The sequence below is a fragment of the Macaca fascicularis genome, chromosome 11 (genome assembly GCF_037993035.2).
Source record: "Macaca fascicularis isolate 582-1 chromosome 11, T2T-MFA8v1.1".
NCBI classification, from domain to species: Eukaryota; Metazoa; Chordata; class Mammalia; order Primates; family Cercopithecidae; genus Macaca; species Macaca fascicularis.
In genome coordinates, this window is record NC_088385.1 from 126562603 (window position 1) to 126585645 (window position 23043).

At 39.4% G+C, this 23043-nt stretch overlaps 1 protein-coding gene across 16 annotated transcripts in view; it reads right to left on the reverse strand.

Annotated features, from left to right (window-relative positions):
• LOC107126792 (putative uncharacterized protein encoded by LINC00269) overlaps window positions 1-23043 on the reverse strand; it is a 214597-nt gene that overhangs the window by 178050 nt on the left and 13504 nt on the right. For 3 of the 16 annotated variants that reach the window (XR_012420734.1, XM_065524871.2, XM_074007999.1), the window contains exon 3: window positions 11922-11982. The exons of the other annotated variants lie outside the window; for them this stretch is intronic. Coding sequence is in view for 2 of the 3 variants with exons in the window: in XM_065524871.2 (XP_065380943.1) it covers window positions 11922-11982 (61 nt within the window). In the remaining variant the exon portion in view is untranslated. The remainder of the gene's footprint in view (window positions 1-11921; window positions 11983-23043) is intronic. 16 annotated transcript variants of the gene reach the window in all.

Consider the following 23043-nt stretch of genomic DNA (forward strand, 5'->3'; position numbering starts at 1 on the left):
GAGGCAGAGATTGCAGTGAGCCGAGATTGCACACCAGCTTGGGCGACAGAGCGAGACTCTATCTCAATAGTAGTAATAATAATAATAGCTTATGGTCTTGAGCACAGGTCTAAGTACCAGGTGCTACACCAAGTATGCTTTGCTACAATGATATTACTCTGTCACTCAGGCTGGCGTGCAGTGGCACAATTAGAGCTCATTGTAACCTTGAACTCCTGGGTGCAAGTGATCCTCCCACCTCAGCCTCCTGAGTAGCTGGGGCTACTGGCAGATGCCACCATATCCAGCTGATTTGTTTTAATTTTTTGTAGAGAGGAAGTCTATGTTGCCCAGGGTGGTCTTGAACTCCTGGCCTCAAGCGATCCTCCCACCTCAGCCTTCCAAAGCACTGAGATTACAGGCATGAACCACTGAACTCAGCCTATAATTTGGCTTTCTTCTGGACTTTCTTGAGTGAGAAAGAAGAGAAGGGTATTGCACTAATTTTCCAAGAATTTAGCATAACTGGGTGGTGTCATCCTGTCTCTTCAAAGAAAATGTTAAAATGACTGCCCTAGGTACCTCCTCTCAAGCTCCCCAAATGCCAAGCAAGAAAGGATCATTGGGTCCAATCTTGTCACTTTCTCTATATATATTTTAAAAACTATTTAGCAGCTAGGCATGGTGGCTAACGCCTGCAACACCAGCACTTTGGGAGGCCAAGGCGGGCAGATCACCTGAGGTCCAGAGTTGGAGACCAGCCTGGCCAACATGGTGAAACCCAGTCTCTACTAAAAATACAAAAATTAGCCGAGTGTGGTGGTGCACACCTGTAATCCAAGCTACTCGGGAGGCTGAGGCAGGAAAATTGCTTGAACCCAGGAGGTGAAGGTTCCAGTGAGCTGAGATCGCACCACTGCACTCCAGCCTTGGAGACAGAGTGAGACTCCGTCTCAAAATAAATAAATAAATAAATATTTTTTTTTAAAAAAAAACCTATTTAGACAGAATTAACGGAAAATGCACCCAAACATAGCAACCATCCTGCCACCTCTGGTGACTCCATTTACCACCACTTCCCCTTGCCCCAGTGACCATCTAACTTCTGGTCACAAATTGGCAAAAGGAATCACAGAAAACCAAGTAGCCTTGTGTCACCAGACCATCCTGCCCAACAAGGCAACCTTTGCTAAGAGTGACTCACTGTGGCGGAGAGGCAAGTTTAACAGGCATCTGGGCAGGAAGTATTGCCCTGTTTATTGATGGAAAACTGTTTGCCAGAGTAAGAGCTCTTTGGGGACTTTTGAAGATGTTTGGCAAGCCCCAGTCCCGAAGGCTGCTGTATGCTAAGAAAGGACCTGTGGGCCTCTGAAAACTTAGCAGCTAAAAGGTCACCTTCCCAGAAGCCTGTTAAGGGAACAGAATGAAAAGTTCTCCATCTCAGGAGGATGCATGGGAGCAAGCTACCATGTATCTTTTTTTTTTTTTTTTTTTTTTGAGACCAAGTTTCACTCTTGTTGCCCGGGCTGGAGTGCAGTGTCGCAATCTCAGCTTACTGCAACCTCTGCCTCCTGGGTTCAAGCGATTCTCCTGCCTCAGCCTTCCTGAGTAGCTGGGATTACAGGCATACGCCACCACACCCAGCTAATTTTGTATTTTTAGTAGAGATGGGGTTTCTCCATGTTGGTCAGGCTGGTCTTGAACTCCCGATCTCAGATGATCCATCCTCCTCGGCCTCCCAAAGTGCTGGGATTACAGGTGTAAGCAACCAAGCTCGGCCTACCATGTCTCTCTTTAAGAGATGCTCCTCCTCTAGGAGTAGGTCACGCCCTCCACCCCATCCCCTGTAACTTCTCCCTTGGAGAAGTTCTCCCTTAGAGCAGTTTGCAAAACTGTAATTCGGTATGTGTGTATATTTTATACCCACACGGCTTCAACTTCTGTAAGTGTGTTTGCTGTGCTGTAATCCACTTAGCATAGTGCCAGAAGCATGATAAAAATGTGTTGACCACATGAGATATCACCTCACACCCATGAGGATGTCTATAGTCAAACGAAATTGAAAATAACAAATATTAGTGATGATATGGAGAAACTGGAACCCTTGTGCACCATTGGTGAGAATGTAAAATAGTGTAGCTGTTACAGGAAACAGTATGGCAGTTCTTCAAAATATTAAAAAGAGACTTGAAAGCAGGGTCTCAAAAAGAGGCTTGAATACCTATTTTCATAGCATTATTCACAACAGCCAAAAGGTAGAAGCAACCCAAATGTCCACTGACAGACATTTAGCTTTGTGAAACAAAACCCAATCCAAGCCCACTCAAGCAAAACAACAAAAATTCATTGGCTCAAATGAAAAAAAGGAAATCCAAAGATAGATGTTTCAGCCGTAGCAGGATCCAGGTGTTCAAAATGGAAGATTTCAACACATACCTTGCAGTAACTGAGTCTTTGAACAACACAATTTAAAAATTTGATTTAATAGATATATACAGAATCCAGTACCCAACAATCAGAGAACACACATTCTTCTCAATTACATATGAAACATTTACAAAAATTGTCCACATTTCAGGCAGTAAAGTGTTTCAACAACTTTCAAATAATCAATGTCATATAGGTTATGATCTCTGATCACAACACAATGGAGTTGATAACAAAAAGAAAACAAAAAATGTTGACCTTAGAGAATATGCTTCTCAATTTTAAAAAGAAGAACATGCATCTATATAACATGAATCCAAGAAAAATCGTAATGAAAATGTAAAAATACTTACAACTGAAAATAATGAAAATGCTATAAATTAAAGGTTATGGGATGCACCTAGTGAAGTACTTCAAAAAATGTATATTCTTAAATTTTTATATTAAAAATAAAGGTTAAAAATTAGTGAACTAAGTATCCAGCTTAGGAAGTTATAAATAAAACAAAGTAAGCTCAAAGTAAGAAGGAAGGCAATAGTAATAGTAAAAAGAATATAAATTGATAGAGGTAGGGAGGTTCCAAGATGACCAAATAGGAACAGCTCCAGTCTACAGCTCCCAGCATGAACGACACAGAAGACGGGTGACTTCTGCATTTCTAACTGAGGTACCGGGTTCATCTCACTAGGGCTTGTCGGACAGTGGGTGCAGCCCATGGAGCGTGAGCCAAAGCAGGGCGGGGTGTAGCCTCACCCAGGAAGCACAAGGGGTCAGGGAATTCCCTTTCCTGGCCAAGGGAAGGCGTGACAGACAGTACCTGGAAAATCGGGACACTCCCACCCTAATACTGTGCTTTTCCAATGGTCTTAGCAAACGGCACACCAGGAGATTATATCCTGCACATGGCTCAGAGAGTCCCACGCCCACGGAGCCTCACTCACTGCTAGCACAGCAGTCTGAGATTGAACAGCAAGGTGGCAGTGAGGCTGGGGGATGGGCATTCGCCATTGCTCAGGCTTGAGTAGGTACACAAAGCAGCCAGGAAGCTTGAACTGGGTGGAGCCTACCACAGCTCAAGGAGGCCTGCCTGCCTCTGTAGACTTCACCTCTGGGTGCAGGGCGTAGCTGAACTAAAGGCAGCAGAAACTTCTGCAGGCTTAAACATCCCTATCTGACAGTTTTGAAGAGAGTAGTGGTTCTCCCAGCACCGAGTTTGAGATCTGAGAATGGACAGACTGCCTCCTCAAGTGAGTCCCTGACCCCTGAGTAGCTTAACTGGGAGGCACCTCCCAGTAGGGGCCGACTGACACTTCATATGGCTGGATGCCCCTCTGAGACGAAGCTTCCAGAGGAAGGATCAGGCAGCAATATTTGCCATTCTGCAATATTTGCTGTTCTGCAGCCTCTGCTGGTGATACCCAGGCAAACAGGGTCTGGAGTAGACCTCCAGCAAACTCCAACAGACCTGCAGCTGAGGGTCCTGACTGTTAGAAGGAAAACTAACAAACAGAAAGGACATCCACACCAAAACCCCATCTGTACATCACCATCATCAAAGACCAAGGTAGATAAAATCACAAAGATGGGGAGAAACCAGAGCAGAAAAGCTGAAAATTCTAAAAATCAGAGTGCCTCTCCCCCTCCAAAGGAACGCAGCTCCTCGCCAGCAATGGAACAAAGCTGGACAGAGAATAACTTTGACGAGTAGAGAGAAGGCTTCAGGCGATCAGTAATAACAAACTTCTCCGAGCTAAAGGAGGATGTTCAAACCCATCGCAAAGAAGCTAAAAACCTTGAAAAAAGATTAGACAAATGGCTAATTAAATAAACAGCATAGAGAAGACCTTAAATGGCCTGATGGAACTGAAAACCATGGCACAAGAACTACGTGACGCATGCGCAAGCTTCAGTAGCTAGAAAGGGTATCAGTGATTGAAGATCAAATGAATGAAATGACGTGAGAAGAGAAGTTTAGAGAAAAAAGAGTAAAAAGAAACAAACAAAGCCTCCAAGAAATATGGGACTATGTGAAAAGACCAAATCTACATCTGATTGGTGTACCTGAAAGTGACAGGGAGAATGGAACCAAGTTGGAAAACACTCTTCAGGATATTATCCAGGAGAACTTCCCCAACCTAGCAAGGCAGGCAACATTCAAATTCAGAAAATACAGAGAACGCCACGAAGATACTCTTGGAGAAGAGCAACTCCAAGACACATAATTGTCAGGTTCACCAAAGTTGAAATGAAGGAAAAAATGTTAACGGCAGCCAGAGAGAAAGGTCAGGTTACTCACAAAGGGAAGCCCATCAGACTAACAGCAGATCTCTCAGCAGAAACTCTAAGCCAGAAGAGAGTGGGGGACAATATTCAACATTCTTAAAGAAAAACATTCTTAAAGAAAAGAATTTTCAACCCAGAACTTCATATCCAGCCAAACTAAGGCTTCATAAGTGAAGGAGAAATAAAATCCTTTACAGACAAGCAAATGCTCAGAGATTTTGTCACCACCAGGCCTGCCTTACAAGAGCACCTGAAGGAAGCACTAAACATGGAAAGGAACAACTGGTACCAGCCACTGCAAAAGCATGTGAAATTATAAAGACAGTCAATGCTAGGAAGAAACTGTATCAACTAACGAGCAAAATAACCAGCTAACATCATACTGACAGGATCAAATTCACACATAACAATATTAACCTTAAATGTAAATGGGTTAAATGCTCCAATTAAAAGACACAGACTGGCAAATTGGATAAAGAGTCAAAATCCATCAGTGTGCTATATTCAGGAGACCCATCTCACGTGCAGAGACACACATGGGCTCAAAATGAACGGATGGAGGAAGATCTACCAAGCAAATGGAAAACAAAAAAAGGCAAGGGTTGCAATCCTAGTCTCTGATAAAACAGACTTTAACCAACAAAAATCAAAAGAGACAAAGAAGGCCATTACATAATGGTAAAGGGATCAATTCAACAAGAGCTAACTATCCTAAATATATATGCACCCAATACAGGAGCACCCAGATTTATAAAGCAAGGCCTTAGAGACATACAAAGAGACTTAGACTCCCACACAATAATAATGAGAGACTTTAACATCCCACTGTCAACATTAGACAGATCGATGAGACAGGAAGTTAACAAGGATATGCAGGAATTGAACTCAGCTCTGCACCAAAGGGACCTAATAGACATCTACAGAACTCCATCCCAAATCAACAGAATATACATGCTTCTCAGCACCACATCGCACTTATTCCAAAATTGACCACATAGTTGGAAGTAAAGCACCCCTCAGCAAATGTAAAACAACAGAAATTACAACAAACTGTCTCTCAGACCACAGTGCAATCAAACTAGAACTCAGGATTAAGAAACTCACTCAAAACTGCACAACTACATGGAAACTGAACAACCTGCTCCTGAATGACTACTGGGTACATAACAAAATGAGGGCAGAAATAAAGATATTCTTTGAAACCAATGAGAACAAAGACACAACATACCAGAATCTCTGGGACACATTTAAAGCAGTGTGTAGAAGGAAATTTATAGCACTAAATGCCCACAAGAGAAAGCAGGAAAGATCTAAAATTGACACCCTAACATCACAATTAAAAAACTAGAGAAGCAAGAGCAAACACATTCAGAAGCTAGCAGAAGACAAGAAATAACTAAGATCAGAGCAGGACTTAAGGAGATACAGACACAAAAAACCCTTCAAAAAAATCAATGAATACAGGAGCTGGTTTTTTGAAAAGATCAACAAAATTGATAGACCACTAGCAAGACTAATAAAGAAAAAAAGAGAGAAGAATCAAATAGACACAATAAAAAATGATAAAGGGAGTATCACCACCAATCCCACGGAAATACAAACTACCATCAGAGAATACTATAAACACCTCTGTGCAAATAAACTAGAAAATCTAGAAGAAATGGATAAATTCCTGAACACATAAACCCTCCCAAGACTAAACTAGGAAGAAGTTGAATCCCTGAATAGACCAATAACAGGCTCTGAAATTGAGGCGATAATTAATAGCCTATCAACCAAAAAAAGTACAAGACCAAACGGATTCACAGCCGAATTCTAGGGGTACAAAGAGGAGCTGGTACCATTCCTTCTGAAACTATTCTGATCAATAGAAAAAGAGGGAATCCTCCCTAACTCATTTTATGAGGCCAGCATCATCCTGATACCAAAGCCTGGCAGAGACGCAACAAAAAAAGAGAACTTTAAACCAGTATCCCTAATGAACATCGATGCAAAAATCCTCAATAAAATACTGGCAAACCGAATCCAGCAGCACGTCAAAAACCTTATCCACCATGATCAAGTTGGCTTCATCCCTGGGATGCAAGGCTGGCTCAACATACACAAATCAATAAATGTAATCCATCACATAAACAGAACCAAAGACAAAAACCACGATTATCTCAATAGATGTAGAAAAGGCCTTCGACAAAATTCAACAGTGCTTCATGCTAAAAATTCTCAATAAACTAGGTATTGATGGAACGTATCTCAAAATACTAAGAGCGACAAACCCACAGCCAATATCATACTGAATGGGGCAAAAACTGGAAGCATTCCCTTTGAAAACTGGCACAAGACAGGGATGCCCTCTCTCACCACTCCTATTCAACATGCTGTTGGAAGTTCTGACCAGGGCAATCAGGCAGGACAAAGAAATAAAGGGTATTCAATTAGGAAAAGAGGAAATCAAATTGTCCCTGTTTGCAGATGACATGATCGTATATTTAGAAAACCCCATTGTCTCAGCCCAAATCTCCTTAACCTGATAAGCAACTTCAGCAAAGTCTCAGGATACAAAATCAATGTGCAAAAATCACAAGCATTCCTATACACCAATAATAGAAAAACAGGGAGCCAAATCATGAGTGAACTCCCATTCACAATTGCTTCAAAGAGAATAAAATACCTAGGAATCCAACTTACAAAGGACGTGAAGGACCTCTTCAAGGAGAACTACAAACCACTGCTCAATGAAATAAAAGAGGACACAAACAAATGGAAGAACATTCCATGCTCATGGATAGGAAGAATCAACATCATGAAAATGGCCATACCGCCCAAGGTAATTTATAGATTCAATGCCATCCCCATCAAGCTACCAATGACTTTCTTCACAGAATTAGAAAAAACTACTTTAAAGTTCATATGGAACCAAAAAAGAACTTGCATTGCCAAGACAAGCCTAAGCCAAAAGAACAAAGCTGGAGGCATCATGCTACCTGACTTCAAACTATACTACAAGGCTATAGTAACCAAAACAGCACGGTACTGGTAGCAACACAGAGATATAGACCAATGGAACAGAACAAAGCCCTCAGAAATAATACCATACATCTACAAGCACCTCATCTTTGACAAACCTGACAAAAACAAGAAATGGGGAAAGGATTCCCTATTTAATAAATGGCGATGGGAAAACTGGCTAGCCATATGTAGAAAGCTGAAACTCGATCCCTTCCTTCTACCTTATACAAAACTTAATTCGAGATGGATTGAAGACTTAAATGTTAGACCTAAAACCATAAAAACCCTAGAAGAAAAGCTAGGCAATGCCATTCAGGACATAGGCATGGGCAAGGACTTCATGACTAAAACACCAAAAGCAGTGGCAACAAAAGCCAAAATTGACAAATGGGATCTAATTAAACTAAAGAGCTTCTGCACAGCAAAAGAAACTTCCATCATAGTGAACAGGCAACCTACAGAATGGGAGAAAATTTTTACAATCTACCCATCTGACAAAGGGCTAATATCCAGAATCTACAAAGAACTTAAACAAATATACAAGAAAAAAATCAAACAACCCCATCAAAAAGTGGGCAAAGGATATGAACAGACACTTCTCAAAAGAAGACATTTACACAGCCAACAGATACATGAAAAAAATGCTCATAATCACTGGCCATCCAATGAGATACCATCTCACACCAGTTAGAATGGTGATTATTAAAAAGCCAGGAAATGACAGGTGCTGGAGAGGATGTGGAGAAATAGGAACACTTTTACACTGTTGGTGGGACTGTAAACTAGTTCAACCATTGTGGAAGACAGTGTGGCGATTCCTCAAGGATTTAGAACTAGAAATACCATTTGACCCAGCCATCCCATTACTGGGTATATAACCAAAGGATTATAAATCATGTGGCTATAAAGACACATGAACACGTATGTCTATTGCGGCACTATTCACAATAGCAAAGACTTGGAACCAAGTCCATTAGTGATAGACTGGATTAAGAAAATGTGGCACATATATGCCATGGAATACTATGCAGCCATAAAAAAGGATGAGTTTATGTCCTTTGTAGGGACATGGATGAAGCTGGAAACCATCATTCTGAGCAAACTATCGCAAGGACAGAAAACCAAACACCGCATGTTCTCACTCATAGGTGGGAATTGAACAATGAGAACACTTGGACACAGGAAGGGAAACATCATACACCGGGGCCTGTCATGGGGTGGGGGGACAGGGGAGGGATAGCATTAGAAGGTATACCTAATGTAAATGACGAGTTAATGGGAGCAGCACACCAACATGGCACATATATACCTATGTAACTAACCTGCACGTTGTGTACATGTACCCTAGAACTTAAAGTACATAAAAGAGATATATATATATATATATATATAAATTAATAGGCCAGGTGCGGCCGCTCATGCCCATAATCCCAGCACTTTGGGAGGCCAAGGTGCTTGGATCACCTGAGGTCAGGAGTTCTAGACCAACCTGGCCAACATGGTGAAACCCTGTCTCTACTAAAAATACAAAAAAATTAGCCAGGCATGGTGGCACACACCTGTAAGCCTAGCTACTCGGGAGCCTGAGTCAGGAGAATCACTTGAACCTGGGAGGTGGAGGTTACGGTGAGCCAAGATCATGCCATTGCACTCCAGCCTAGGCGACAACAGCAAAAACTCCGTCTCAAAAAACAAAACAAAACAAAAATATATATATACACACACACATATTTATATATATAAATTATAAGAGAAATGATTTTTTAAAAAACCAAATGTTGGTTCTTCAAGAAAAAATAATAATAGATGCAGGTCTCTGGTGACATTGATCTAGTAAAAAGAGAAAAAGCACAAATGGGGAATATGTCTAAAAATACCTAAAAGAGAGATTTTAAAAGATAATGAAATACTGTGAAAAACTTTATGACATTAAATTTGACACTTTAGACTACATGGAAAATTATACATGGAAAATATTTTATAAAACTGGCTTAGAAAGAAATAGAAAACAAGAATAGTTCTAAAATGAAGAAAATTTGTCAGTAATTTAAAATATTTCCTCAAAGGAAAGAAAAAGATCTAGATAGAATTGTAAAAAACTTATAGCAAATTTTCAAGAAAGAGATAATTCCAATTTTATACAAGCACTTCCGAAGAATTCCCAAGAGGAAATGTACCCGTTAATCTAATACAATTCTGATACCAAAACCAGACAGAACATGAAAAAGGAAAGTTACAGGATTATCTTGCAAATAAATATATGTGCAAAAATCCTAAATATCAGAAAGCAAAACCTAGCTATATGTTCATGAAATATATCATTCATATATCATATCATAAACTATATCATATAATAAAATCCATCATGGCCAATTTGACTTATACCAGGAACATAAGATTAGCTTAACCTTCAAAAATCATTTCATGTAAATTGTCACATTTTCAGATCAAAGGAAAAAACTATATGATCTTGACAATGGATGAAGAAAAGGCATTGGATAGAATTCAACACTCATTCATAATTTTTTTTAAAGAAGACAGAACACTTAGCAAACTAGGAATAGGAGAAAAAATATTTACCTTGATAAACATATCTACCTAAAGCCTGTAACAGAAATCATAATTGCAGGTGAAATTTAGAAGTATTCCCTTTAGAGGAGGGAACAAAAGAAGTGCACTCATTCTCACTTCTTCCATTCAAAATTGTACTGGATACCCTAGCCAATGCAATAATACAAGATTAATGAAACCAAGGTAGAATGATTAAAATATGGCAACAAAATGAATTATTTGCAATCAATGTGATTATCCACATAGAAACCGCAAAGACTCTATAAACTATTAAGAATAAATTAGACGATTTAGCAAGGTAATTGAATATAATAGTGATATAAAACTTAGCTGCATTTCTCTGCATCAACAACAAACAGAAATATAACATTTAAAATACTCAACAGGCCAGGCATGGTGGCTCACGTCTGTAATCCCAGTACTTTGGGAAGCTGAGGCGGGTGGATCACTTGAGGTCAGGAGTTCAAGACCAGCCTGGCCAACATGGCGAAATCGCATCTCTGCTAAAAATGCAAAAATAGCTGGGCTTGAACCCAGGAGGCGGAGGTTGCAGTGAGCCGAGATCGTGTCACTGCACGCCAGCCTGGGTGACAGACACTCCTTCTTAAAAAATAAAAAATAATAAATAATAAAATAAAATACTCAACAATGATGGCAAAATAAATTGGTAGCAAGAAATACAGCAATTTTAAAAATAAGCAGAGCCTCAAGTAGAAAATTAGACAACCATACAACTCCCTTGAAAGACATTAAAGACATATTTATATCAAGAAAGATATTTCTCCCCAAAATTGATTATATAAATATTCAGGCAATTTCAAACAAAATTCTAATAAAGTTTTTTGTGAAACTTGAAAAGCTAATTCCAAAAGAGAAAAAAGCCAAAGGCAGCCACAACATTTTTTGGAAAAGAAAAAGAAATCAAGACTTACCTTAGAAAACTATAGCAATTAAGATAGTACTTTATTGGCGCAAAAAATTAAAAATAGTTTGATGAAACAGAGTAGAGAATGCAGACACAGTACTAGACATATGACAAAAGAAACATCACAGGTCACTAGGAAAAGTATACCCTTACTCTATAAACACCACTAGGACGATAAGCTATCTGTAAAAAAAAATTTTTTTAATTTGATTTCTACTTCACACTATTAAAAAAACAGCTCCAAATGGATTAAAGACTTAATGTGAGACCGGGCATGGTGGCTCACGTCTGTAATCCCAGCATTTTGAGAGGCGAGGCGGGTAGATCACTTGAGGTCAGGAGTTCAAGACCACCCTGGCCAACATGGCCAAACCCCATCTCTACTAAAAATACAAAAATTAGCTGGGCTTGGTGGTGGGCGCCTGTAATCCCAGCTACTCAGGAGGCAGAGGCAGGAGAACCACTTGAACTCAGGAGGTGGAGGATGTAGTGAGCTGAGATCACACCACTGCACTCCAGCCTGGGTGACGAGACTCCATCTCAAAAAAAAAAAAAAAAAAAAAAAAAAAAATACTTAAATGTGAAAATAAAAGTCTAAATTTTTAGAAGAAAATACGAGAGAATATTTGTATGACCTTGAGTTTAAGAAAGGATTTCTAAACAAGCTATCATAAAGGAAAACTGAGTTATATGCTCAGACATATTTGGCAATAGAAAAACTTCTACTTACAACATCATAAACAGGGGACTTCACTTCTGGTTCTGATGAACTAGCCTGTATCAGAATGTTCCTGGCAAAAGCAATTTGAAAAGATTAATAAATACCCAAAAAATCTATCTGAAGGCATTGCAAAGATCAAGGCAGCCAGGGCTTAAGAGGTTAATGTTCTCTGAGCCCACTGAAGTTAGTCTGACATTCTGTGCCACCTTCTGCCAATTTGTCAGTAGCATCAAGCTAAGAAACTGAGAAGAAAGTGGATATAAGAGGTTGAGAAGTTTAGCAAAGCTTTCCAGCATCGCAACAGGACTGGAGAAGCAACATAAGAGCTCAGGACCCAACAAGGAGAAAGGTCACGGGTTGTATTAATCTGTTTTCACACTGCTGTAAAGAACTACCCAAGACTGGGTAATTTATAAAGGAAAGAGATTTAATTGACTCACAGTTCCGAGTGGCTGGGGAGGCCTCAGGAAACTCACGATCATGGTACAAGGTAAAGGAGAAGCAAAGGCACATCTTACGGTGGCAGCAGGAGAGACAGAAGTGAGAGCACAGGAAAAACTGCTGCTTTTAAAACCATCAGATCTTGTGAGAACTTCCTCACTATCACAAGAACAGCATGGGGGAAACCACCCCCCTGATCCAATCACTTCCCCTCCTCCACAAGTGAGGATTACAGTTCGAGATGGGATTTGGGTGGGAACACAGAGCCAAACCATATCACAGGAAAACACACCCAGGTTTTCACTTGAATTTCAATGAAAGGGCTGTCCCTTTCACGGAAAAGGGCTACACGCCAAGAGTGAGGGCAAACCAGAAATAAGACAACCCTCGTGAACACTGAACCCAGTGATGTGCCAGAGTTGGCTCGTATCAACTTCTGAGGAGGCAGTTGTTAAATTTACATTAATTCTGTGAACTACCTGTTAAATATAGTCATTATTTAAAATAATTATATGAACTTACAATTAAATAAATTATATTTAAAACAAAGATGACGGCCAGGCGCTATGGCTCCTGCCTGTAATCCCAGCACTTTGGGAGGCGACAGTGGGTGGATCACTTGAGTTATAGACCAGCTTGGCTGACATGGTGAAACTCTGTCTCTACTAAAAATACAAAAATTGACCAGGTGTGGTGACACATATCTGTAATCCCAGCTACTCAAGAAGCTGAGGTGGGAGGATCACTTGAACCTGGGAGGCAGAGGTTGCAGTGAGCTAAGATTTTGCCACTGCACTCCAGCCTGGGCAACAGAGTGAGACTCTGACTCAAAAATAAATAAATAAATAAATAAATAAATAAATAAATAAATAAATAAATAAAACAAAGATAATAAATATTCAATGTTTTCTAATTATTTTACAATATTTTGTTATTATTGATGCTTTGAGGTTACTTCTGTCTATAGCATCTACATGATAGAAATACTATATAACGGTGTGCTAACTACACATCTCTTTCCAACATCACACTTAGTGACCTCAGGTTGGTGAGAATATTTACACCACAGAAATTGGTAACATTACATATAATACCTTGATTAACTGTTTTGTTGATTGTCTAAGCCAGGAGCCAGCAAATTGTTTCTGTAAAGGGCCAGACAATACATATTTTCAGTTTTGTAAGCCACACAGTCTCTGTCATAACTATACAACTCCGCCATTGCAGTACAAAAGCAGCCATAAACAATATATAAACAAATGGGTGCAGGCAGATTTGACCCACAGCTGTAATTTGCCAACCCAGATCTAGACTTTTAAAAGTGATACATAAAATATTAACAATGTAGGTTAAACTTAAAAGAAGTCATTACATTATGAATAACAAAAAAGAACAAATACTCTTCCGGTATTGAAACTATTATCCAACTTCGCAAAAAAGTTGCTCATATCATCGACAAATAAGTTAAATTCCCATGTCTCCATTGTTTCATTTTTGCCTTTCTCATTAACCTAAACAAAAATATCAACTAACACTCATGTCAAAACTACACTCATTCATCAATGCAACCCTAGGTTGGCTAAAGATACAAGAATTTGACAAAAATCCATAAGAATTCTGTGAGAATTGGATATTTGAAATTTACTATTAAAATATTGTATAGTTTTAATTATTTGTAAGTTGAATGTTACATGTCCTTTATATCAGTAAATTTATAATAAATATATAAGTTATAATATATGCATATATAATGTATATTTATATATTAATAATACATGTACATCACTACCCAGAGAAACCACTACAAAAACTATACAGAGAGTTACTGAAAAATACTAGAAATAAATCAAAATGGAATCTCACAAAGTATTCAAGTAACCTATAGGAAGGCAAGTAAAGAAAAGCAGAGGCGGCTGGGCGCAGTGGCTCACGCCTGTAATCCCAGCACTTTGGGAGGCTGAGGCAGGTGGATCACCTGAGGTCAGGAGTTCTAGACCAGCCTGGCCAACATGGTTGGCCTACATGTATCTACTAAAAATACAAAACTTAGCCAGGCGTGATGGCAGGCGCCTGTAATTCCAGCTACTCGGTGGGGCGAGGCAGGAGAATTGCTTGAACCCGGGAGGCAGAGGTTGCAGTGAGCCGAAATCACACCACTGCACTCCAGCCTGGGGGACAAGAGAAAGACTTTGTCTCAAGAAAGGAGGGAGGGAGGGAGGGAGGGAGGGAGGAAGGAAGGAAGGAAGGAAGGAAGGAAGGAAGGAAGGAAGGAAGGAAGGAAGGAAGGAAGGAAGGAGAAAGAAAAAGAAAGAAGGAAAGAAAGAAGAACAGAGGAAACAAAATAATAATAATAATAATAAAATGGCAGACTTAAGTTCTAGCATAGCAATAGATTAAGGCCCATCCCACTGACCTCATTTGAATGTAATTCTCTATTTAAGGGCCCTATCTCCAAATATAGTCACATTCTGGGATACAGAGACTAGGATTCCTACATATAAATTTTGGGGAGACACAGTTCAGCCCATAACAGGCATTAGATGACTATATGCTAAATAAATAATGAATGAATGAATGAATGAGTGAATGGTCGAAGCCTCCATTATAACATGTCTTTTGTGAAAGGTGATGTGAATCCCAGATGCCTAAGCTGAGGATATGTGGGCATTTTTTATTGTCCTGAACTCCTCCCATTCAACCAGTGAAGCAAAGTGTAGGGTAATGCCATTCCCAGTGGGACGCCAGGGAGCCAAGCTAAGTGCTAATACAATCTACTTATTGTTAGTGCTCTGATATCTTCAATCTTCTAGCACCAAACATGGAGGTCAATTCTCCAAGTGCCAAGGAGGCTCCCCCAGTCAAATTCAGTCACCTTTTGAAACTAACCCTTACCGATCCCTAAATGTCAGAGAAGGCATATAAGCACAGACAACCACCACCCTAAGGAAGGCTTTCATTGTCAGGATATGTTGTAGAAAGAGAGTTGATCTGGTCCAAAACCTATGTCCATTTATTCTCAATTTTTCCATGTCAATACAACCACTGTGGCCAGAGTCCTAACTTCAAATATGCAGTTCCCTTGTCTTCATATGTATCCTTGCCCAAATCTGGATACCAGAACACTAAGCCCAGTCCCAATCTCTAAAAATGCCATTACCTATAAAAAAGAATGCTTTGAGGTTAATCATCTCAATGGTTCCTTCAAGTCCTAAGACTGCTTGACTTTAGACACCCTGATTTCTTAATAAACAATTATGTCTTTAACATTCATATGTCACTTTATTCATTCACTCATTCATTTGCTTGATATTCAGTGGGTGTTTCCTACATGCCAGGCACTGTTCTAATTCCTGGGATACAATGGTAAAGGAAGGTTTCTGCTTTTGTGAGGCTTACATATTAGTGAGGAAGACAGATGCTGGGTAAATAATAGTAGTGATGATGGTGATGATGATGATGATGATGACTGTTGACGAGGAGGATGATAATAGTTGGCAAAGATTATTTCAAACAATATTAAGTGCCTGGGAGGGAGATGATGTGATAGGAACTTAATGGCCACATTAGCTCATGTGCTAACAGGAGGCTTAGCTGAGCAGGCAACATGGCAGCAGAGGCTTGAATATCAAAACGGAGCCAACCACATAAAGATCAGAAGGATCATATTCCAGATGGTAGAAAGAGCATATGCAAAGGCCCTGTGGTGGCAACAAGGGTATTTAGAGGAACAGAAGGGAAGAAAAAAAAAAAAAAAAAAAAAAAGACCAGTATGTCTCCTAGTATCAAAAGTTCACTAAGTGTCCAGAATAATATTTTCTGTCTCATGGTTTAAGCTGAATTCTCCCAAGTGTTTGGGAATTAGGAAAGGGCACTCATTCCTATAAACACATAACACTTTCTCCATTATTCTTTTCATGAGTTCAGATTTTGAAAGCAACTATTCTCAAGTTTCCACCCTCGAATTCGAAGCATCCCAATGGCTTTGGCTTACCTCATGCCACCTCAAATCCTCTTGATAAAAGTCACTTTGTCCTTTTAAAGCCTCCAACAACTAAGACTTTGAGTACTTATCATGTGCCAGGCACCGTGATAAGCACTTTACATGCACTGTCTCCTTTAATCATCACAACAACTGCATTAGAGTTGGCATTATTGTCCCCATTTTATAGGCAAGAAAACTGAGGCTCTCGCAGATTGACTTGCCCAAGGTCACGTAATAAGAAGCGAGGGGACAGGGATTTGACTTATCCAGGCATGTGCCCCGCCATTTTCGGCTGCTCTATATCGGCTACCATTATCCCAGACATGAGTATGTGACCTTTGACCTAAGTTGGTTTCTAAAATCATGGAGGATCTCAGGGAGTCCTCAGGCCTTTCTAAGTTACCTTACAGTTCTGCTGATACTGTTCCTAAAAGCCATTTGGGACCAGACCCAGGTTGGCTCCATCTGAATCTCAAGGGAGGATTTTAATAAACAAAGATCCTGGGATTAGAACCCAAGGCTAAAAATACATCTTCCCCTTTTGAAAAGCTCCCCCAGGTGACTTGGGTGAGCAGCCAGGAAGAGCACTGGCCCATCTAACCCAACCTCCCTAGCCTACACAACATCTTCAGAAAATCTTTCAGAGACCGGGAATTCATCACATTCCAAGTTTAGCCTTAATATTGGAAACTTCTTTCTTTGTTGCCTGAACTCTGCTCTTCTCAAACTTGGGCTGCCTAAAAAGAAATGGAAGTCATCCAAGGCCATACGACTGAAAATTCTTATAACTATAAACAATTTCATATCCTATTTCCTGAAACTGTTATGTTTTGTTTTGGTTTTTGTAAGGAACACAAACCAACCAACCCAGCACCTCAGAGTGCGAGTCAAAAAACTGAAGAAACACGTGTTGTCCCTCATCAGATTCACTGTGCAAAAAGATCAAAGAGACAGACAGAACAGAGATGTGAAAGGGAGGCTGGAGAAGGAGGCAGTTGACTATGATAGAAAGAGAAATGAGAGGGAAAATGGGTTAAATATTGGAATCTGTGGCTCTGACTTTTAAAAACCCACTTTCAATCTTTAGCAAAAGAACAACAAAAAGAATCATCCCTTAGCAAAAGCATGTCGAACCTTCCTTGGCCAGAAAGATGCAAGAAAGTTTTAATTCTTAATGCACAAAAATTCCCTAGGAGCCCAAGAAGAGCTTTCTTGCTGGATTGTGATAGAAAGCCCACTCCTTCATGTATAATTGAAGACATTTAGGATGACATTACAACCCTTCCTGCTTATACACGGAACAGCCTCCCATCCCTGGCTAATGTGCAGCGCTCCCAGGAAGCTCTCTTAAGCAATTAAAAATGGTCAATTCTGCTGCCGAGCAAGAGTCTGAGCTCATCCCAGCCTCCGTGTGATCGCCACAACACATTTAGGAATCATTCACTTCAAGCATGCTCATTCTTCAAACTGTTCCCAAACCACACTTGCTAAATATGTAGGTTAGGGTCATTTTTTTTTTTCCAAATAACACAAATAACAAAATGATTGTTTTTGATAAGCATTTCCTTTTAATTTGTCCAGTTGGTTTCTAATTTACCAAGTATAGGAAATAAAACCAGATTATGTGTGGTCACTACCCTTCGGGAACCATTTGCTTCTGAAAGTTTAATGCCAGAATCCCCGTCTTCTGCATAGGAAACCTAATTTAATTCACAGCAAATATTGCACTGGAGTGTTATTTTGCATTACAACTGTAATATACACTGTGTCCAAAAAAAATGGGGGAGTGGGGAGGGAAGGCAGGAACAGTTACCTTGTTAGGTTGTATAGTTTAAAGTAGTTATGCAAAGTGTGGTCCACAGACCAGTGGCACCTGAGAGCTTGCAGAAATACAAAATGCTGCTTTAGAGCAGTGATGCCCAACCAAGGGCGATTTTGCCCCTTCGGGGACATTGGGCAATGTCTGGAGACATATTTGGTTGTCTCAACTGAGGATGGGGGTGCTACTGGCATAAAGTGGGTAGAGGCCAGGAATGCTACTCAACCTCCTACAAGGCGCAAGCCAGGCCCCCACAACAAATAATTCTCCTGCCCCCAAATGTCAACAGTCTTGAGGTGGAGAAACCCTGATTTAGAGGAAAGTGAATGGGAAATCGTGAGGTGGGACGGAAAGTGAATGGGAAGTAGTGGATTGGGAGTAGGGAGAGTAAAAAGAAATTGCTTCAACCTGGTAAATAATAGAAGTAATAGGGAGTCATGGAACTTCGGCTGTGATCATGAGGGTTGTGTACCCATAAGGAAGTCACTTACCCTCTCTTGATTTCATTTTACACATTTATAAGATGAAGGGGAAAAATAAAATTGAGCCAAAAAGAATTACTATCTACAAGGTTCTTTTCGGGATAGATGCCTTATAATTCAGGTAGTCTTTTGCAAACTTGAGTCATCTATAGATCACCTTCACTATGTTTTCCGTATCTGAGTGCCATCTCTGCTAGTTAAGGTTTTACTTTAACTAATATATTTTGTGTTTTTAAACTGTATTTTAAGAGAAAATTTTGTGTCACTGCCATCAGTTTAAAGCCACTTCTACTTCACAAAACTGGAAGTAAACACAATTAAAAGACATCCATGTTATTAAATTCTAGCTAGGTAACATTGTCTTCCCAAGACTTTGAGCTTCAGGCCAGCCCCTCTTGATCAAATGGAGATTAATGAAGGTTAGAAGGCTAAAGGTATATTTGCACCAACTTGAGACTTTCTGTACCACCTTAAATCGTCTTACATTTCATCAGTGGGATGCATCTACCCTTTGGAAAATCACTGTATGGAGATTAAATCGGCAAACTTTGGAACAGATCCATTTGGGTCTGAGACTCCACCATTCATTGGCTGTTGGATATTAGGCAAGTGATTTAACCTTGGTAAGCCACAGTTTCTCATTGGGAGTTAGTAATAGGAAAGCCTCTGAGATGGCCCCAGTGATTCCCACCTTCAGACATTCATGCCCTTGCATAATCCCTTCCCCTTGAGTCCCCTTGAGGGTGTGCTGGACTTAGTGATTTGCTTGTAACCAATAGAATACAGCAATAATGATGGGATGTCACTTCTGAAATTAGGTTGCAAAAGACTCTCACACACACACACACACACACACACACACACACACATACACACACCTTTGTTTCACTCCCTCCCTCTCTTTCTCTCTGCTCTGGTTCTGCAAAAACAAGTTGTCATGCTGTGAGTAGTCTTATAGAGGCCCACGTAGCAAGGAATTAAAGTCCAGCCAAAAATCACCAAGAACATGAAGCCAACCATAGCTATGCGAGTAAGCTTGGACATGGATCTGCCACCCACACCACCCAGTCAAGCTTTGCAATGACTGCAGCTCCAGCCTTGTGAGAGATCCTGAGTCAGAGATATCGATCTAAGCTGTGCCCAGATTTCTGACTCACAGAAACTATGAGCTATTACCTACATGTGAGATGACACATATTTGTTGTTTCAAGCTGCTAAGTTTGGGAATAATTTGTTAGGCAGCAATAGATAACTAATGTAGCGACTGTGAAGGTTCTACAAGATAATGGGCCCCCATTCAAAGGAGAAGTCATACTGGAAACACTATTATACAATGTGGAGAAAATCCACAATAGCTGCTAGTATTAATCAATGAATTCCACTATGAATATGAATGGACAACCAAGGATCCTCACATTTGTGAACTAAGATGAACAAATAACACAACTGAACTTTAACCAAAAAAAGAGAAGGTATAAAAGAAAAAAATATTGTTTTTCTTTGAGACGGGGTCTCACCCTGCTGCCCAGGCTGGAGTACAGTAGCTCAGTCATGGCTCACAATAGCCTCGACCTCCTGGGCTCAAGTGATCCTCCCATCTCAGCCTCCCAAGTAGCTGGGACTACAGCTGCACCACCATGCCTGGCTAATTTTTAATTTTTTTGTAGAGATGGAGTCTCACTATGTTGCCCAAGCTGGTCTTAAACTCCTGGGATCAAGTGATCATCTCACCTCACCCTCCCAAAGTGCTGGGATTACAGGCATCAGCCACCACACCCAGCCAAGAAATTTTTTAAAATTATAGTTAGTAGTGTCTTCACAGAGATCCAAGAAGATATTCTTTTTTTTTGAGACGGAGTCTCATTCTGTCGCCCAGGCTGGAGTGCAGTGGCACAATCTCACCTCACTGTAGGCTCCCCCTCCTGGGTTCAGGCCATTCTCCTGCCTCAGCCTCCCGGGTAGCTGGGACTACAGGTACTCGCCACCACGTCCGGCTAATTTTTTTGTATTTTTAGTAGAGACGGGGTTTCACCGTGTTAGCCAGGATGGTCTCCATCTCCTGACCTCGTGATCGGCCCGCCTCAGCCTCCCAAAGTGCTGGGATTATAGGCATGAGCCACCGCGCCCAGCCAAGATATTCATTTTAAAATAATAATTAGTGTTGACAATTATAAGCTCTACTGAAAAGACATTATCAGAAAATAGGAAGGAGCTCTAAAAAATTAAAAATTATACTACCTAAATTTTTAATTTGGTGCACAGCCTGGAAAATTGTCAAGAACCTAAGGGGAAAAAGACATGCAAAATATAAACACTAAGAGACACAAAGGACAATCCAGAAGATTCCAAATTTATTTAATAAGAGACCCAGAAAATGAGGAACAGAAAATAGACGTGATAAAAAAACTACCAAATATAAGAATAATTATCTCAACTCATGCAGAAAAGACAACCAACAAAATCCAACAGTTATAAATAATTTTTACATTAATTTAAGCTAATGGAAACTTTCTTAATATGATAAAAAAAAATCCAAAACAACTAATTATAAGACCTCATTCTGAATCACCTAAGTTTACTTATGTCTATTCTGGTCAAATGTGAATGATATCCACATAAAGCTATACTTTAAAATTATAACAAAACTTCAATTAAAAAGCAAATTAACATTTTCTTTAAAAATCTATCACAAATAGATTTACTGGTGAAACTCTAGAAGCATCCCCATTAAAGTCAGTAACAAGAAAATAATATTTGCTTAACATTATAAAAATTATAATTAAGAAAAATAAATTATGTTTAGGAATAGGAAAGAATCTTCTTCAACCAATATGATTAGCTATACAGAAAATGTAAAAGAATCTATAGACAAACTGTTAGAACCAATAAGAGTATCCAGAATAACAACATACAAATACCAGTATAATTTCTACATTCTAAGAACTACCAGTTAGAAAATGTAATTGAAAAAAAAGATCCCACTTAAACAGCAAGAAAAACTATAATGACTATAATTATGAAGAAAATTATAAAACATTATTGAAATACACAGAAGAAGCCTTGAATAAATACAGATAAATTTGGGAAGACTTTAATAACTTTTCCAATTTTTTTTCCATCCATGGAATACACATGTTTGTGCTTCAGGAAACTTATTTAAAGACAATATGAATTGTCTAAGTTAATTTTTTAAATAAAAGTAATGGGGAACAACACACACCGGGGCCTAGAGGTAGGGATGGGAGGGTGGGGGTTTTGGGGTGGGGAGAGGGAGAGCATCAGGAAGAATAGCTAATACACACTGGGCTTAATACCTAGGCCATGGGATGATCTGTGCAGCAAACCACTGTGGCACATGTTTACCTATGTAACAAACCTGCACATCCTGCACATGTACCCCTAAACTTAAAAGCTGAAGAAAAAAAGTAGCGTTTACCCTATCAGATATTAATCTCTCATACAAATGCATAGCAACAAAAAACCATGCAGTACTGGTGTGGGAAGTGGCTACTAGAGCCATGTATAATCACGGATGGTTTGGAGGAAACTATTAGGTTGGTTCAAAAGTAATTGTGGTTTTTGCCATTGAAAGTAATGCAAAACTGCAATTACATTTACTCCAACCTAATAACTCATTATTTGAACAAAACTGAAAGTGGATCCCTGACTCACACCTTTACAAAGGTGAGCTCCAAATTCCTTGAGGATGTAAATATAACATGTGAAACCAGAAATCTAATAAAAGCAATTGTCAGAGAATATTTTTGTGACTTCTAAATGGAGAATGACTTATTAAATAAAATTTAAAACCTATACCATAGGTGGAAAACTGGTGGTACATCAAAATTAAGGTTCCCTGTTTAAAGAAATATCACATAGTTAACAGATAAATGGTAGCCTGAAAGAAGGTAAATACCTTTGCAACATATAAAAAACTGCATGTTCTGCACATGTAACCCAGAACTTAAGGTATAATAATAAAAAAAAAAAACAAGAAATTAACATCTAGAATATAAAAGAAACAAAATCAACAAGAGAAGAAGAAAACCCCAATAGAAATAGAAAAATTCAGAAGAATATATTGACTGACAATTTACATATAGGGAAATCTGAATGGCTGAAAAGTAAATGAATAAATGTTCAATCTCACTAGTAATCAAAGAAATGCAAATTAAAACAATTAGATACCGATTTACTCCCATAAGACTGGCAAAAGCTGGAAAGTAAGCCAATAACAGGAATCTCCATGCACTCTGATGGTCATATAAACAAGTACAGTCATTCTAGAAAACAATCCAGCAATAGTTAGTGAAAGAAAATCTGTGTATACCCTAGGACTTAGCAACCCTGCCCCTGAACATATATATTCTATAGAAACTCTAACACAGAACTCTAATGTGGCATATA